The sequence below is a fragment of the Octopus sinensis genome, linkage group LG28, assembly GCF_006345805.1.
Source record: "Octopus sinensis linkage group LG28, ASM634580v1, whole genome shotgun sequence".
Lineage (NCBI taxonomy): Eukaryota > Metazoa > Mollusca > Cephalopoda > Octopoda > Octopodidae > Octopus > Octopus sinensis.
Window position 1 is genome coordinate 15772888 of NC_043024.1, and position 19061 is coordinate 15791948.

General features: G+C 38.3%; 1 protein-coding gene across 1 annotated transcript in view; it reads left to right on the forward strand.

The window, feature by feature from the left end:
* Positions 1-19061, forward strand: part of LOC115225727 (potassium voltage-gated channel subfamily H member 6) — an 87161-nt gene that overhangs the window by 53561 nt on the left and 14539 nt on the right. Inside the window, exons 10-13 of the mRNA XM_029796654.2 lie at positions 725-794; positions 6840-7094; positions 13616-13734; positions 18382-18572. Of these exons, the coding sequence (XP_029652514.1) occupies positions 725-794; positions 6840-7094; positions 13616-13734; positions 18382-18572 (635 nt within the window). The remainder of the gene's footprint in view (positions 1-724; positions 795-6839; positions 7095-13615; positions 13735-18381; positions 18573-19061) is intronic.

Consider the following 19061-nt stretch of genomic DNA (forward strand, 5'->3'; position numbering starts at 1 on the left):
TAGATGGAAAGTGAAAGAAGCCTGCCGGATATCTTTATATATAAAAGTGAAGTTGTGTGTCTGTCTCCTACGATTTAGATTCCTAACTACTCCCACATTTTGTGGTGCAGTTTAACCAAAACCGGGTATCTTATAGTCGTGATTCATATCGAGCCCTTCTGGGTATTAGCATGAGTCTACGATTTTAAAAAAATTTACCATCATTTTTTTCCATTTTAATGCACTTTTTCGCTATTATATAAGGGAAGTAACTCTCTAAAAATGTCTCCGATGAGTCAACGATTTAAAAAAAAATTTACCATAATTTTTTTTCCATTCTTAATGCATTTTTTTGCTATTTTTTGGCTATAACTCTCTAAAAATGCTTATATAGTTATTTCCCTTACAAACCCAAGCAACACCAGGCGATACTGCTAGTATATATATATATATGTGTGTGTGTGTGTTGGTCCCCCCCACTATCACTTGACAACCGATGCTGGTGCGTTTATGTCCCCCTGTATCTTAGGGATTCGGCGTAAGAGACTGATAGAATAAGTACGAGGCTTACAAAGAGTAAGTCCTGGGGTCGATTTCTTTGAGTAAAAACCCTTTAAGGCGGTGCTCCAGCATGGCAGGTGTCAAATGATTGAAACAAGTAAAAAAAAAATGAAAAGGGGTCTTTACCCTATCTTCTTTAATGCAACATATTAACCAACATTTCTCCTTCTTTTCTTTCTTTCAGCATGAATTGGTTGTGAAAATGCCTCAAGAAGAAATGGAATCAGAATTTGCTAAAAGACCTTATTATCGAAGTAAATATCTTCTATCTGTCCATTTACCATTAATCTTTAAATCTTTTATTACTGTTATTGTTTCTCTTGTATCTAAATTCTTCTTCATCCATAGTTCTGCTTTTGCACAAACCCCTATTACCTATTCTTGCATCTTTCGCTTGAGGCCAAAAGTTCCCTTGGGTCACTGAATCTTGCATTATTGAGTGAACAGACTTTCGAATGCTTGCATCATGCCCAATTATTAACAAGATCCCCTCAGTAATTTCCTATTACTGACAGCCTATATTTTCTTTACTAAACAAGGCAGCGAGCTGGCAGAACCATTAGCACACCAGACAAAATGCCTATTATCATTTCGTTTCTCTTTACATTGTGAGTTCAAATCCTGCTTTTCATCCTTTGCTTTTCATCCTTTTAGGCTCAGTAAAACAAGTACCTGTTGAGCAGTGGGGTCAACGTAATCGACTTACCCCTTCCCTCAAATTTGCTGGACTTGTACCAACATTTTCAGTAAACATTTTCTTTACTAAACAAACTATTTATCTTTGGTTCAATTCCATGCTCTTTCCCTTCTTCATGGGATGGGTTAGTTCCACATTACTTCCTAAGGAGCAAAGGGCCATTTTCTTGGTTTCTCTGGCATAAACATATTCCTCCCTGGATCGCACACCTGTCCATTGCAGGATTACTCATTTTTAGCTGGACTGGAGCAACATGAAATGAAGTGTTTTGCTCAAGAATACACTACATCAACCGGTCCAGGAATCGAAACCACAATCTTACAATCAGGAGTCCAACACCCCTGACCACTGAGCCATGTACGTCCACTTCTCCATGAGACAAAGATTGCTGTTTCGAAAATTCACTGATTAACTATAATATTCACCTCTTGAGTGTAATAATTTATTTACTAATCCTTTAAGAAATAAAGAAAATTGGCTGTTGGTAATAAGAAAATCCCTTCACCTCAAATCCATTATTCTCTAAACATCATTCTTCTGGCATTCTGCTTCACTTGTATTCTCCCTTCAACACAGGTTGGACCCAGTTTTAACTTCTAAGCCCTTAATATGCTTGGTGGTGTATTATGGTTGTAAAATGAAATTCTGTCTCCCTACCAGCAGTTAATCTCTCTTCAATAGTGTCTCTTCTACAGCATCATATCATCACCTCAGACCTTAACCGATATCTTCTCTTCATCTCTGCAGCATTCTTCCAAGACTGATGTCTGCCATCACGTTAGATTCCTGCTCCTCGACTTCATTTTCCTCATCATCATCATTTAATGTCCATCTTCCATGCTGGCATTGGTTAAATGGCCTGAGAGGATCCGGCAAACCACTTGTTTGCATTTTGTAACTTGGTCAGTTCACATAACTCCATAAGGAGCATAGAGTCAGTTTCCTGGTTTCTCTGGCATATCTCTTCCTCTGTGGATGCGACGCCAGTCTGATTCAGGATAACTCATATTTGCCAGCTGAGCAGACTGGAGAATTGTGAAATGAAGTCTTTGGATCTTTACCTTTTGACCGACAGATTTTTTAAATAATTTTTTGTAACTAAACACTTTCAAACTTTGGACACTGGTAGAATGTGACATATAAAACATGTTTTACTCTTAGCATTTTTGAGAAAAACTTATATTTACAAAGTTATTTCCCGTTAAAGTTGTCCTATTTCAGTAATTTCAACCAATCAATGACGTGTATTCAGCTGAATAAAATTACTGCCATTGTTTGTCAACAACATCCAGCAGTATATATTTCGTTTGTCACTGTTATTTATGACAACCCTAACCCTAAAATCCTAACCTTAACACCTTAACCCTAACCCTAACCATAACCCCCTAACCCTAAAACCAGTACAACTGCACGAACGATGTCATAAATAACAGTGACAAATGAAATATACACCGCTGATAGTTCTTGTTGACAAACAACGGCAGTAATTTTATTCAACTGTATACACGTCATTGATTGGTTGAAATTACCAAAATAGGACAACTTTAACGTGAAATAACTTCGTAAATATAAGTTTTTCTCAACAACACTAAGAGTAAAAGATGTTTTATATGACACATTCTACCAGTGTCTGAAGTTTGAAAGTGTTTAGTTACAAAAAATTAATTTTTAAATCTGTCGGTCAAAAGGAAAAGATCCAAGTCCTTTGCTCAAGAACATAATGCATTGCCTGCTCTAGGAATTGAAACTACAATCTTACAATCATGAATCCAACACCCTAACCACTAAGCCATGCACCTCCACATTGTGTAACTTACAGGGTAGAAAAAGAACAAGGAAAGGCAAAAAAAAGGGGGAAAAAACCCCTTGAGGGAGTATTTGATAGGGAGAGAGCTGGCTTTGTGTCTAGTGGATGTATGGCTATCCCATATTATATAAGGGTGGGAGTAGCTGGGAAGAGGATAAGATGGCTGTTATCAGATAGGGTATCAGAGTAAACCGTCAAAGAGCAAGAGGGGATACGGATAGGGGCCAGAGCAAACCCTCAAGGACCTAGACAGGACAAGGGCAACAGAGCAGGAGAAAAAAGTGGGCTTTTAGAGTGTGAGGTGATAGTAACAAATGGTTTCAACTAATTTTTTTTATTATTGTTGTCATTCATCCTTTCACACATTGCAGTCAGTAGACTGTGGCCATGCTGGAGCACCTCCTTCAAAGGATGTTAATTATACTACCATCATCCTACTATTTCATAGTTTAGTTTAGTACCCATAATTAAAAATCTCAGGTCCTCTACTTCATCTTCAAGTCAACATCCTTACCTCAAAGCTTGTTTATTTCCTTACACATTGTCTCAAGTACAACGTCAAAAGGGCAGGGGTGTATCCATGTCCTGTCTCTTTACGGTTCTTCTTTCCATTTCATGTTTGTTTGGTCTCCGATGTTTTCTATAAACTACAGAGTATTTTAAATTTTGTTATTGATTGAGTATTTATTGATCATTTTGTTCTGGAATTAAAACGAAGTATTGTGGCATCGTTTTCAGTCTCTAATTGTCTAGGTTTAGTTAATCTTCTGATAAACAATTAGCGAAAGCTTTCATTTGGAAATATTTTTCTTTCCACCATATTATTATTATTTGCTTTGTTTATTCATTTATTGATTTTTTTATTTAATATATAAAGGAAATCAATTTTCTGGTATTTAAATTAATAGTTATCATTTTTATTTAGTTTTGTTTTTATTTACCTTTACATTAATTCATTAATTATGTCATTGATTTGGTCATTTAATTATACATTTTAATCATGTATTTATTTATTGTGGTCATCAGGCCTGGCTGGGTGGTTAAGAAACTTGCTTTGTAAATGTGTGATTTTAGGTTCTATCTCACTGCTCAGCAGCTTGAGCAAGTGTCTTCTATTAAAGCAAGTGTCTTCTATTAAAGGCTGTTCCATTGATCAAATCAACTCAAACCTTCGTTGTTGTAACCAATGGAGTGCTAGTTTTTTTTCTTTTTTGTCTTTTGAGTCAGGTTCTGAAGGTTCATAAATTCTCCTTTCATAAGTTAGTAAGTAGAACATGTTTGACAGTGGGGTCCTGTTGTAGCAGCTGCTGTGTCCCTCTCTCTTTGTATATTTGTGCTTCTGCACAAAATGTGTGTGTGATAATGATGATGATCATCATCATTTAGCATTCATTTTCCATGCTGGTATGGGTCAGATGGTTTGACTGGAAGCTGGCAAGCCAGAGAGTTGTACCAAGCTCCAGTCTGATTTAGTTTGGCACTAATATACCTAATATCCATACATACATATATACATATACACCCACACACACACTCATAGGTGTAGGAGTGGCTGTGTGGTAAGTAGCTTGCTTACCAACCACATGGTTCCAGGTTCAATCCAACTGCGTGGCACCTTGGGCAAGTGTCTTCTACTATAGCCTTGTGAGTGGATTTGGTAGACAGAAACTGAAAGAAGCCCGTCGTATGTGTGTATATATGTGTTTGTGTGTCTGTGTTTGTCCCCCCCCCCCCACCACCACCACCAGCACCACTTAACAACTGATATTGGTGTGTTTACGTCCCCGTAACTTATCGGTGGCAAAAAGAGAACAAAAAAATAAGTACTAGGCTTACAAAGAATAAGTCGTGGGGTCGATTTGCTCGACTAACGGCAGTGCTCTAGCATGGCAGCAGTCAAATGACTGAAACAAGTAAAAGAGTAACTAATATCAGTTTAAAGTCTCTTAAATATGGGAGATAACTCCTGTAACCATCCCATTGGGTTTGCTAACCTCACCCACAACCTGCATCTTTGAGGGTTTCATATATATATATAAGCAATAATAAATCTCTGAACGAGGTATAGACAGTAACTGCATGACAATGTGAGGTATATTTGCCATCTCAATATGGCTAACCACTAAGTGTGGATGTTACTGTAGCTTGTGGCCCCAGGAGAACATCTCCTCCAGCTGGCTATAGGCACACTTTCTGTGCCCTTATAGATATACACACGTACGTACAAATATATATGTAAAATATAAGGATAAAACCTATATAAGAATTTATCATGTAGCCAACATGAAAAACCAGTTCAGGAAAAACTAAATACAAAATATATAAATTTTTCCTTTTAACTATAAATACATTTATTATATTAAGGTCTATTACTACACGTAAATGCTTCACGCTGTTATGGGACTCTGAAGTGAAACTGCTTTAATGAATACACACAGCACTGAAAGCAAGAGAATGCAACTTGAAAGCTACCTTATAAAACCAGATTTAGTCACAAATCATGATTTCATGCTTAGCATACATTATACACTTCCCTATTGTCAGTGCAAACATATATAGGCGCAGGAGTGGCTGTGTGGTAAGTAGCTTGCTAACCAACCACATAGTTCCGAGTTCAGTCCCACTGCGTGGCACCTTGGGCAAGTGTCTTCTTCTATAGCCCCGAGCCGACCAATGCCTTGTGAGTGGATTTAGTAGACGGAAACTGAAAGAAGCCCGTCGTATATATGTATATATATATATATATATATATATATATGTATATATATATATGTATGTGTGTGTATATGTTTGTGTGTCTGTGTTTGTCCCCCTAGCATTGCTTGACAACCGATGCTGGTGTGTTTATGTCCCCGTCACTTAGCGGTTCAGCAAAAAGAGACCGATAGAATAAGTACTGGGTTTACAAAGAATAAGTTCCGGGGTCGAGTTGCTTGACTAAAGGTGGTGCTCCAGCATGGCCGCAGTCAAATGACTGAAACAAGTAAAAAAAAAAAAAAAAACATGTATATGCGGTGTTTTCTGTTGCTTTGACTTAATGCTGTCATCATTGTTGTTGCTGGTGTCGTCATTGTCATCACTACAAGCAAATGGTTGTCAGCAGTTATGCAATTATTGTGATTCAAACAGACTTATTATGACCTGCTTTCCTTTCCATTGTTTCACTCACGTCTCACTAACCCCTTAAGAAAAGCAATAACATCTTCTATTCCCTCATTTCTTCTCATCTAAAATTTAACCCTCGGATGTCATTCTGTCATTTCGTAATTTCTGATAAAACTAATCTGTTTTGTTTTGCCTTTTTCTTTTTTTGCTTCTTAAATTAACCCTTTGGCATTTAATCCATATCAGACCCAAATATTCTACGTTTTATGTTTAAGCTGGTCAGATCCAGCCTCTCACACCTACTCTACAATGTCATTCTTAAAGAAAAACAATCACACCTTTAACATAAATCTTTAAGCCACAAGATATTGTATGATTAATTCAAAACGTAAATGAATATTTCATATGACAGTAAACTGAATGCTAAAGGGTGAAACTAATCAATATTTTACTGCTTAATATTACATAGACTTTATTTAAAATAACTAATTGATTATCTAACTTATTAATTCATTCTAACAGTACCCTAAAGCATGTCTAGCTGCACACTGCACTGTTTTTGGAACCCAACCCCTATCCCTTTTCCAACATATTTTCACAATGCTTCTTATTAGAAACTTTAAAACTTGTTTTTTGTTTCATGTTTGTCTAACCCAACTAATGGATATTAATTTTGGGCAAAAAAAAAAGTCTTTTCTTGCTTCCCAGAGATTTTACGAAATGAAAAAGCTTGTCGACGAGATAGACGATTACGGCATCGGTCGAGTCAGGAGACGGAACCGGGCCTCTCTTATGAGTCCAGTGATGAAGAGATTAGAGAGAGTGGTGCTGGAATTCTAGAGTTTTCACCAGCAAAAGCGGGCCAAGATGTAACGCCCGCCAACTTTGATTTCCAGCCAAGGGACAAAGAGAAGAAGCTGAGTTCAGGGTTTCCTTACATTGCAGGTATATAGTATTCTGTGAAATAATGGATAAAAATATGTCAAATCTTGATCATGAACTTTTTTTTCTTTTTTTTCAGCTATTGATTGATCTGTTGATTGATTGGTTTATAATTAGGGTCTGTTAGAAAACAAAGGTTTAGTTATGGTTGTGTGGCCCAGAAATTTCATTTCAATTCATGCAACCTTGTAGTTCCTAGTTCAAATACCTATGATATGATAAGTTTTTGATCAGGTATTACTCGTATAGTCGTACAGTGTCAGCTTCATCAAGTAAGATATATATATGTATATATATAAGAATTTTTTGCGTAATGAGATAAAAAAAAAACCAAGGCTGTGTAGATATCAGAACATTTATAGATAGAAGGTCGCAATGACACCATTACCTCTTATAACTTCAATATATATATACATTTATATATAGAAGCAAAACACTTCCCTGTCCAATGGACAGTGCTGAGTTGTCAAACATTTAAAACAAATTTTCTCAAAACAACTTGTCCGACCATCCCACTTTGTGGCATTATTTCAAGCCAGCCAGCTTTTTTGTGTAAACTGCACGTGCATTTTTCTCACGTACTCGTAGTATCGATCACAACAGCTGATGTACTGGCGCACACAAGTGCACATTCCCACGGCTTTATCGATCGCATTCTCACCTGGTATCGATTTTTGTCATTTTTTCAAGACTTATACACGCCCTGATACCGTCGGTATCTACATATCAAATTTGAGCGCAATCGGATGGAGGATGCTCGAGATCCTAGAAGACAGAGACAGAACGGATTTTATGTAATAGATATACATATACACACATACATATAGAGTGAGGGCATGACACCATTACCTCTTATAACCTCAATATATATATATATATATATATAAACAACAAAAGGACTCTGACCGAGAAAACCAACAACTGAGTAATTGTTCAATCAACACACGCACACACACACGCACAAGCGTTATCACTGACACATACCAAGTGTATGTGTTTTATTTAAACGTCCATTGGCTGAAGAATAGCCCCCTGGGAAACATCCCATCACAACACTGAATGTTAAAGAACACGGAATGCCTCTGACCAAGTGAAACGATTTGTCCCAAAGGTGAACCAGGATGGCAGATATCACTATTTTGTTTTCACTTTAGCTCATTAGCACCATACACCTGGACTCACCTGGAAACGAACCATGGTGATGGTCATAGCCAAACATGTAAATTTTCTATGCTGATGTACAGCACATATGAAACAAAATTAAATCTTGAATTAAAAGTAGTTCTGGCAGATCTGTTACTACACTGAACAAAATGGTTAGTGGTGTTCTGAGTTCAAATTCCACTGAGGTCGTCTTTGTCTTCACCATGATAGGATGAGCTGGTAGAATTATCTAAACGCCAGGCAAAATGCTTAGCTTAGAGTTCAAGTTCCACCAAAGTTGACTTTAACCTTCTTCCTTTTGGGGGTCGATAAATTAAGTACCAGCTGAGTATTGGGGGTCAGTGTAATTGACCAGTCCCCTTCCCTAAAATTTTAGGCATTGAGCCTATAGTAAAAAGCATTATTAAGGTGGTGAGCTGGCAGAATCATTAGCACACCAGGTGAAATGCTTAGCTTAGAGTTCAAATTTTGTGAAGGTCGACTTTGCTTTTCATCCTTTTGGGGTCGATAAATTAAGTACCAGCTGAGTACTGAAGTTGATGTAATTGACTTCCCTAAAATTTCAGGCCTTGTGCCTATGGTAGAAAGAATCATCATCATCATCATCTGTTATGTTGAGGTTTGGTGACAACAAGTCTCCTCAAAGCAAAGAATCTTTCTTATTATTATTATTATTATTATTATTATTAAGGTCTTGAACTGGTAGAATTGTTAGCACCCTGGGCAAAATTCTTAGCAGTATTTTGCCTGTTGCTATGTTCTGAGTTCAAATTCTGCTGTGGTCAACTTTACCCTTCATCCTTTCAGGGTCGATAAGTTTAGTACCAGTGAAATACTGGGGTCAATGTAATCAACTAGCCTCCTCCTCCAAAATTTCAGGCCTTGTGCCTTTAGTAGAAAGGATCATTATTATTGAGATGGCAGACTTGGAGAATCGTTAGCACACCAGACAAGAACACTAAGCAGCATTTCATCCGTCTTTACATTCTGATTTCACAATTCTGCCTAGGTTGACTTTGCCATTCATCCCTCCTGGGTCAATAAAATAAGTACCAGCTGAGCATTGGGGTTGATGGAATCAACTTACCCACTCCCCTAAAATTGCTGGCCTTGTGCCAAAATTAGAAACCATTATTACCTCTGCCCTGGTGGAGGTATTGTTTTCAGTCATGTTTGTTTGTCCGTGGACAAGATATCTCAAGAACCGTCAGATGGATTCAGATGAAACTTTCAGGGATGTTTGACCTCATGACTGGCATGAACTGATTAGATTTTGGGATCAATCAGTACTAGACAAGGATTCTGGATTATTTTTCCTGTCTTTTTTTCTTAATTTTTGAGAGTGGTTGCGTACTATTAATATTCTCATTGGTGAGAGCAGTCGAGTTTATTTCAGATGTTCTCATTTTAAAAATCATCTCTGGTTAATCGTTGAGATGACATTGGTGTTGCTTTGGCAGAGGTTTGTGCTCCCTGAGTGCTCTTGCTATTATTAAACCCAAGGTTTAACCTCACTGAGGTTCCAAATATTTTAACTTCTCCGCATGATGTTCCAAAGCTGGTTCTTTTTTTTTTACTTTTTACTCCAAATGAGAAGTTTTTTTAATGTTCTGTTTTTCCATTAACACTAATGTTTTAGTCCTGTTTGACTTCCACCACTATCATCCAAATAGATCCAATATTTTGGCAGTTTTTGCAGTTTTGTGATTTTTATTAACTTGTTATTTTTTTTTTGTTTTATTTCCACACAAAAAGTTTGATATTTTTTGACAATTTGAAATCACATTTATTAACAAACTAACATTTAAAATCCAGTATTAGTTGGTACACTGTTAATGAAGACTATGAAATAATTGTGTATACACACATGCATTAAATGCATATTCACATACATCTGCACACACACTAATCAAAGCATACGGTATTATATATCCATTGCAGCTGATCTTACCAATCAGTTCTGCACTAGAAGTTCAACAGAGTGGTAGGTAGCAGTCTGATTATGTAACCCTGCACTCTTCAGAGATACCCAATATGGAATGAAATATGGCAGCTACTCTAGTTGGAGGTGAACAGACACATCCAGTTCATGGTTGCTGTAAAAAAGACATTGAAACATAATATATTACAGACATACAAACACATTCATATATTTCATCATCATCATCATACATCCCTATTTCCATACTAGCATGGGTTTCAGGTTTGACAGGAATGGACCAAGAAGTCAGAGGACCCGGCCAAGCTTCAATGTCTGCCAGTTTCTATATTACTGGATACCTTTCTTAATGCCAACCGCTTTACAGTGTACACTGAGTGCTTTTCTAGCACGAGTGTTTGGTTTTGTGGCTGAAAAAAGCCTTCACAATTAATTTGTTTCTGGTGATCAAATGCAAGTGCTGTACATTAGTCTACTCCTTCCATCAAATTGACATTACCTGAACAGGTGCACATTGTACCATGCATCAGGTGTTGAAGTGATCGATGAGCAATTTGAGATGAAGTGTTTTGTTTAAGAAAACAACACACCACCCAGTCTGGGAATTGAAACCATGATCATGAATGCAACATCCTAACTACTAGGCCATGTGCCCACACTCTCATTTAACCCACTAGTATTTAAACAGGACATATTCAGCCCAAAATATTCTACTGGTTTTATATTCAAACTAGCCAGGTGGCTGTGTGGTAAGTAGCTTGCTTACCAACCACATGGTTCTGGGTTCAATCCTACTGCATGGCACCTTGGGCAAGTGTCTTCTACTACAGCCTCGGGCTGACCAAAGCCTTGTGAGTGGATTTGGTAGATGGAAACTGAAAGAAGACCGTCGTATATATTTATTTATATATATATATATATATATATAATATATATATATATATATATATGTGTGTGTGTGTGTATGTTTGTGTGTCTGTGTTTGTCCCCCCAACCATCGCTTGACAGCCAATGTTGGTGTGTTTATGCCCCCATAACTTAGCAGTTCAGCAAAAGAGACTCATAGAATAAGTACTAGGCTTACAAAGTGGTGGGGTTGATTTGCTTGACTAAAGGCGGTGCTCCAGCATGGCCGCAATCAAATGACTGAAACAACTAAAAGAGTAAAAGAAGGTAAAGAGAGATCAGGCCTCTCACACCATCCTTACAATATCCTTCTAAAAATAAAAAGTAACTGCATCAAAATCTCAAAGCTATGAGATAAAGCTTGATTAATTCAAAACTAATTAAATAAATAGTAATTACATTGAACAGAATGATGTGGACACTAAATGGTTAAAATAAAACAATCAACCCACTGCATGGCACCTTGGGCAAGTGTCTTCTACTATAGCCTCGGGTCGACCAAATCCTTGTGAGTGGATTTGGTAGATGGAAACTGAAAGTAGCCTGTCATGTGTGTATGTGTGTTTGTCCCTTACAATCGCTTGACAACTGATGTTGGTGTGTTTATGTCCCTGTAACTTAGCAGTTTGGCAAAAGAGACTGACAGAATAAGTGGTAGGCTTACGGAGAATAAGTCCTGGGGTGGAGGGTCGATTTGTTCGACTAAAGGTGGTGCCCCAGTATGGCCACAGTCAAATGACTGAAACAAGTAAAAGAAATACTGTCGATTACTGGAACATGTGGATGTGCCTCACGAGGACACAGCTCAGATTATAACACCCTCTCTACGTGTTCAGTTATTTGCTTCAGTCATTTGACTGCAGCCATGCTGGAGCACCGCTCTTAGTTGAAAAAAATCGACCTCCCCCCCACTTATTCTTTGTAAGCCTAGTACTTATTCTATTGGTCTCTTTTGCCAAATCACTAAGTTACAGGGACGTAAATGCACCAACATCAGTTGTCAAGCGAAGATAGGTAGACAAACAGACACACAAACATACATATATACATATACACACATACATACATACACACACACACATATATATGCATACACACACAGACACACACATATATATATATATATATATATACGATGGGCTTCTTTCAGTTTCCGTCTACCAAATCCACTCACAAGGCTTTGGTCGACCCGAGACTATAGTGGAAGACACTTGCCCAACATGCCACGCAGTGGGACTGAACCCAGAACCATGTGGTTGGTAAGCTAGCTACTTACCACACTGTCATGCCTGCATCTATACATATATGTTTGTGTGTGTGTGTGTATGTATATGCAGTACATGAAGGCACATGGCATAGTGGTTAGGGTACTTGACTCCTGAATGTAAGGCCGTGAGCTCAATTCCTGATGGCACATTGTGACCTTAAGCAAGTCACTTTATTCCACCTAATGTTTCCAGTCAACTCAACTGGCTAAAATGGGTTGTACTTGTAATTCAAAGGGTCAGCCTTGTGACCTTTTGTGTCTCGCTGAGAACAACATTAAGGGTATGCATGTCTATGGGGAGCTCAACCACTTCCACGTTAATTTCACGAGCAGGCTGTTTGGTTGATCGGATCAGCTGGAACCACCCTTGTCATCATAACTGACAGAGTGCCATATATATATGTAGTAAAAGTAAAGTTCCTTCCCGAGTCATATAAACCAACTCCTGGTTTCTATGGCATATATATTCCACATCTGGACGAGAAGCTGGTCCTTCACCAGGACTGGAACAATGTGAAATAAAAGCATTTTGATCAAGAACACAGTGTCCATTCCAGGAATTGAAACCACAATCTTATAATCATGAGTACAAACACCCTAACCACTAAGCCATGTGCCTCCATAGATATATATATATATACAATTTATAAAATAGGATAAAATCTTTATAAGAATTTATCAAGTAGTCAGTGTGAAAAGACCTCATAAGAGAAAGAAATCCACCAATTTTTTCACTTAAATATATTTGTTTATATTATATAGAGGGTATTACTATACATAAATGCCACACGTTCGTCTGGTATGTTGATTTTGTTCATTCATTATAAATCTTGAATTATGCTTGCACTGAGGATTAAAATGTGCATTACTGCACTAATTATGAAATCACAGTGATATGCAGCTAAATTCTGTTTTTAAATGACTTGCTTCGAGAGTTGCATTCAATACGATGTGTTTATTTATTTTGGTAGTTTTGACTTGAAGAGTCCCTCCTAGCATGTGGATATTTATGTATAGTAATGCCCTCTATATATATATATATATATATTTAAAAATTATAAGTTAGAGGTTATGAGTTAAAGGTATCCGTAGGCATTACTGGTATATTACCTAACTATGTATAGACCTTACTATAAGGTTAACAGTAGTTGGTAATTTAAATGGTAAACCGTGGTTTAATATATTCAGATATCTTTTCTTATTTGAAAATATATATATTTATGTATATTGATTCTATCTATGTTTCAGGTGCTTTATCTAGTGTGAATACTTTAGTTAACGTGGTCACAGGGCGACACGATTCCACAAAAAAAAGTCAAGAAACAGCACCTTTATTGCAGGAGTTGAGTGCAAGTCCTGAAACTCAGGTAAGAATCTCATCTTCTCAGTCTTACATTTTTCTCCGTATTACTATCCCCAGTCCTGACAAATTTCAGGTCTTGTGGCCTTAGCTGAAAAGAACATTATTATTATTTTTATTGTTAAGGCAGTGAGCTGGCAGAATCGTTAGTGGACTGGCCGAAATGCTTAGCGGCAAGCTGGCAGAAACGTTAGCACGCCGGGCTATTTCGTCTGCCGCTATGTTCTGAGTTCAAATTCCGCCGAGGTCAACTTTACCTTTCATCTTTTCGGGGTTGATTAAATAAGTACCAGTTATGCACTGGGATCGGTATAATCGACTTAATCCGTTTGTCTGTCCTTGTTTGTCCCTTCTGTGTTTAGCCCCTTGTGGGTAGTAAAGAAATAGGTATTTCGTCTGTCTTTACGTTCTGAGTTCAAATTCCATCCAGGTTGACTTTGCCTTTCATCTTTTTAAGTTTGGGGACTGATGTAATCAACTAGTCCCCTCTTGCCAAATTTCAGGCCTTGTGTCAACAGAAAGGATTATCATTATTAAGTTGGTGAGCTGGCAGAATGATTAGCACACTGGGCAAAATGCCCAGCATCATTTTGTCCATCTTTACATTCTGAGTTCAAATTCTGCCACGGTCACCTTTGCCTTTTATCCTTCCAGAGTTGATAAAATGGGTAGCAAGCGAGTACTAGGGTCTATGTAATCAACTAGTCTGCTCCCACCAAATTTCAGGCCCTGTGCCTTTAGTACAAAGGTTTATTACTTCTGCCTTAGTAACAGCAGAGGTATTGTTTTCAGTCATGTTTGCTTGTTGTCCACAGACACAATATCTCAAGAACTGCTGGATAGATTTGGATGAAACTTTCAGGGATGTTTGGCCTCGTGACTGGCACAAACTGATGAGATATTGGGATCGATCTGGTACTGGACAAGGATTCTGGATTATTTTTTCCTGTTTTTTTTACTTAATTTCTGAGAGCACTCAGGTTCATTCTTAGTATTCTTGTTTGTGAAAGCAGTGTTTATGTCCCCTGTAACATAGTGGTTCGGCAAAAGAAACTGATATATGAACCGAGCTTAAAGTTCTTCAAGGCAGTGCCCCAGCATAGCCGCAGTCTAATGACTGAAACGAGTGAAAGATAATGATTTCTTGAACCAGAGAGCAACTGGTACGTGTTCCAGATTGCAATAAGGGTCAAGGGAGATCACTCCTCAATAATTAGAAAGCACAGAACACGACGAGTTAACTCCCTCGTTATCATCATTTAATGTACGCTTTCCATGCTGGCACAGGTTGGACGGTTTGGTTGATGCTGGCAAGCGTAGAGACTGCGCGGTTTTGATTGTGTTCTTTGACGTGGTTTCTATCACTGGATGTCCTTTCTAACGGCTATCAATTTACAGAGTGTATTGATGCTTTTTATGAAACACCAGCACTTGTGAGGCCCCCTCCATGTGACTTGCAAAACAACTGAGAGGTGGGGAGTAGTGCTATTAAGGGAGGTCGTTTTATGCCAGGTGATCGAGGGACAGGAACATGTGGCTTACTGTAGAGAGGATACATGGCTACTCCAGTTGGTAAAGAGAGGAGAGAGGAAAAGGATAAGAGGGTTGAAGGAAAGAAGTAATGGCATGTAGAGGTCCCCTTCTGTGTTCCCTCTACACTTTTGGTGCATTTAGGGCTGGGGAAGCTTCAATAGCATTGGTAAAGGCTCTGATAGCTGCCCCATGTTGTCGTGTCAATGACCCTGTGACACGTGTAATGAGCTGAGCCAGTGTGAATTAATGGATTTTCTTCATCTTTCTAATTAATTCGCTTGATTGTAATGACATCTTGTATAATTAACCCAGCTAATCAGTAAGACAAAGTTTACCCCAGGAGGATTTAAGTGAGATTTAATTATGTGGTGATGGCAAGGCAATATTAGCTCATTAACAAATATCGTTTTAATCATTTCAACTTGCAAGGAACACAACTCTGAACATAAATCGAGCTGAGTGTAGAAGGATGCCAGAAATCTACTCCTGATAGAATTTACTTGGGTTCTTAGACATATTGACCGAGGACGGTATCCCATAAGATTTTAAAAGACATTTTAAAAGAGAGATAGTTAAGTGAGAACATTGGAGTAGATGAGTTTGAATTAGGGGTCAGCAGGTGGGTCGCCAATTTCATAAGTGAGGTTGTTCAGTGTGAAGAAATGTTAGGAACATTTACAATGGGTGTTTCATGGCATGACTCCAGTAGGTATAAGAAATAGGCCAGGAGATGCAGGCTTTGTGTTTTAACAAATATTACCTTTATCACTGTTAATACGGTAGAACCAAATGCTCTCAAATAAAAGGTAACAATAAATGGCTGTTTGCAAATTTCGAGTTAAAAGGGAAAATTAATGTGTGTGCATACAAGTGTCTACGTAAGTAGGGTGTGGTGGGGTGTAAAATCCTACTTGTGTTTGTTGTATAAGGTAAGTTTGTGGAGGCGCAATGGCCCAGTGGTTAGGGCTGTAGACTCATGGTCATAGGAGGGCGGGTTCGATTCCCAGACTGGGCATTGTGAGTGTTTATTGGGCAAAACCACCTAAAGCTCCACGAGGCTCTGGCAGGGGATGGTGGCAATCCCTGCTGTACTCTTTCACCACAACTTTCTCTCACTCTTTCTTCCTGTTTCTGTTGTACCTGTATTTCAAAGGGCCAGCCTTGTCACACACTGTGTCATGCTGAATCTCCCCGAGAATTACGTTAAGGGTACGTGTGTCTGTGGAGTGCTCAGCCACTGACACGTTAATTTCACGAGCAGGCTGTTTCGTTGATCGAATCAACTGGAACCCTCGTCATCGTAACTTACTGAGCGCTACCATAAGGTAAATTTCAATTCTCCAGTAAAAAGACTCATACACATCAATAGACATCTTTAGATATCAGAAATGTAACAAAAAATTAAAATATCTGGGTTAAACGAAAGAGGATCATGGAAAAGCGACACATGATATGAAATTAACTTGACTATCATCATCATCATCATTTAATGTCCATTTTCCATGCATGCATGGGTAGGACAGATGACAGGAACTGGCAAGGTAGAAAAACTTGCCTAGGCTAGTATGTCTGTTTTGGCAAGGATTTTACAGATGGATGCCCTTCCTAATACCAACCACTCCACAGAGTGGACTCGGTGCTTTTTACGTGGGACAAGCACAAGCGAGGTTAGTGTCAGCCTGATTTTTACATTTTACAGCTGGATGCCCTTCCATACGCTAACCCCGTTACAGTGTGGACTGGATGCTTTTTACATGGCACCATAAAAAAAAACAACATAAAACATTCTCATGATCTTATGAAGTGTCTCTCTCTCTGTTATATTTACGTACCATCCAGTTACAGAGAAGGAATTATTGAACTTAGTCGTTACTCATTTTACCCCATTTGAGACATTAGTTTTGGAAAAAATTGACTTGGAATCCAATGGAGAGAAGGATATTGATTGTTAAACACCAAAACTAATCCAGGTATTTTATTAGAAACCTCAATTACAATCAGGTCAAAATTGAGGGAAGATTTCTTGCAAAACAAAAATTACCTGACACCTGAGTATCTTTCAAACTCTCTCAACATCAACTGTGCTGACTGATTTTTACACCTGGAGATGATGCAATACTTGCAATCTTAATGAGTTCAAACAGTTAAAGAGAAAATAACAAAAAATCAGACATTACTCATTTTGTCCCAGTTACCAATTTCCGCCACCTTCCTCCTATATATATATATATATATATGCTTCCACGAGGTTACTGCTGACCAAATGCAGTCATCAGGCGTTAGTTGACCCAGGGCTATATTTGAAGACACTTACCCAAATTGCTGAGCAGTAAGGTGGGACTGAAACTGAAACCATGTGGCTGGAAAGTGAGCTTCTTTACACAACTATAATACACACGCGCGCGCTTTGCAAAGGGGCCATCGCCTTCTCTCTCTTTTTGACCATCATCAGGAGGGAGGTAACTCTAATATTATTGGATTTTCTCCCTTAGTTACTATACGGTCACTTAAATCTTATCTGCCGTTTGATGTGTTATGTGTTGTTAGAACATTTTCCTCTGTCAGTAATATCTAGTAATATTACACCTGTCAGAAACCTTCTAGTACCAAAATTCCAGAAATATCGGTTTTCTTTTTAGGTAAATAGTTTTCATGCAATTGACTCGCTAGGAAGATGACATCTGTGGTAACCTTACTTTTTCTAAACAAAAGGCTAAGCTGCATATCATCATCATCATCATCATTTACTGCCCATTGTCCATGCTGGCATGGGTTGAACGGTTTGACCAGGGCTGGTAAGCTGGAAGGCTGCACCAGGCTCCAGTCAGATTTGAGATGGTTTTCTATGGCTGGATGCCCTTCCTTATACCAACCACTCCAAGAGTGTAATGGGTGCTTTTATGTGGCACAGGTGCCACTTGCATGACACCAGTATCTGCTACAACTCACACACGACATAATACCAAAATTCATTTGTCATTGCCTCTCCATGAGGCCCAACACTCAAAAGTGCTTTTTCAAGTGACACTGGCATCGTCCACCTTGCATTTAGGTTAATTCCATTCCAGATCCGATTGTATTATGATGTTCCTTATATAAATATTATTTTCTCTTTTGTCAGCACAAGGTGACATCTTCATCAAGTGTACCAAAATCTACGTCGAGTATGACTCTACCAGTGTCTACGTCGTCTAGCCATTCCCAGTTCGACGAGCATCAGCCTTCAGGAAGAGGTGGTGCTGATTCACAAACAGCAATGGTGGGACACACAAGTCCGTTAGATGTGGAAAGAAGATTGGAGGATATGACAAGGTTATTATCATCTATTATTATTATTATTATTATTATTATTATTATCACTGAGTGAGAGAGCAGTGCATGCCATCAAAGTGACACTTGGGTAAAATATATGAAGCCCAATATACTTATCATGACTACCCTTCTGATAAGGGTACACCAGGCACATGTATCATAACCAAATGTGCGTGACATGGTGATTTCATATCAAGATAAATGGTGCATGACCTTGCAGGTGAGGCCCAGTTAGAATTTTCCTTCAGGTTGAGTAGCCCATCCTACTTAAAAGGTCCCTGAATAAAGTTTATTTAAGGTTGATGAAGAAAACACCCATGTTTCCAGAGGTGAATTATTCAAATCCCAAAGAATTCCTTTCAATACATGGCTGTGATGCTCCCCCACTACTTCTGCTCATGATCAGAGATGCACATATCGTCAGCCACTAAGGGACATGCTCAACTGGTTAAGGTCAAACAACTGACAAGGAAATCTGTGGTATTGAGC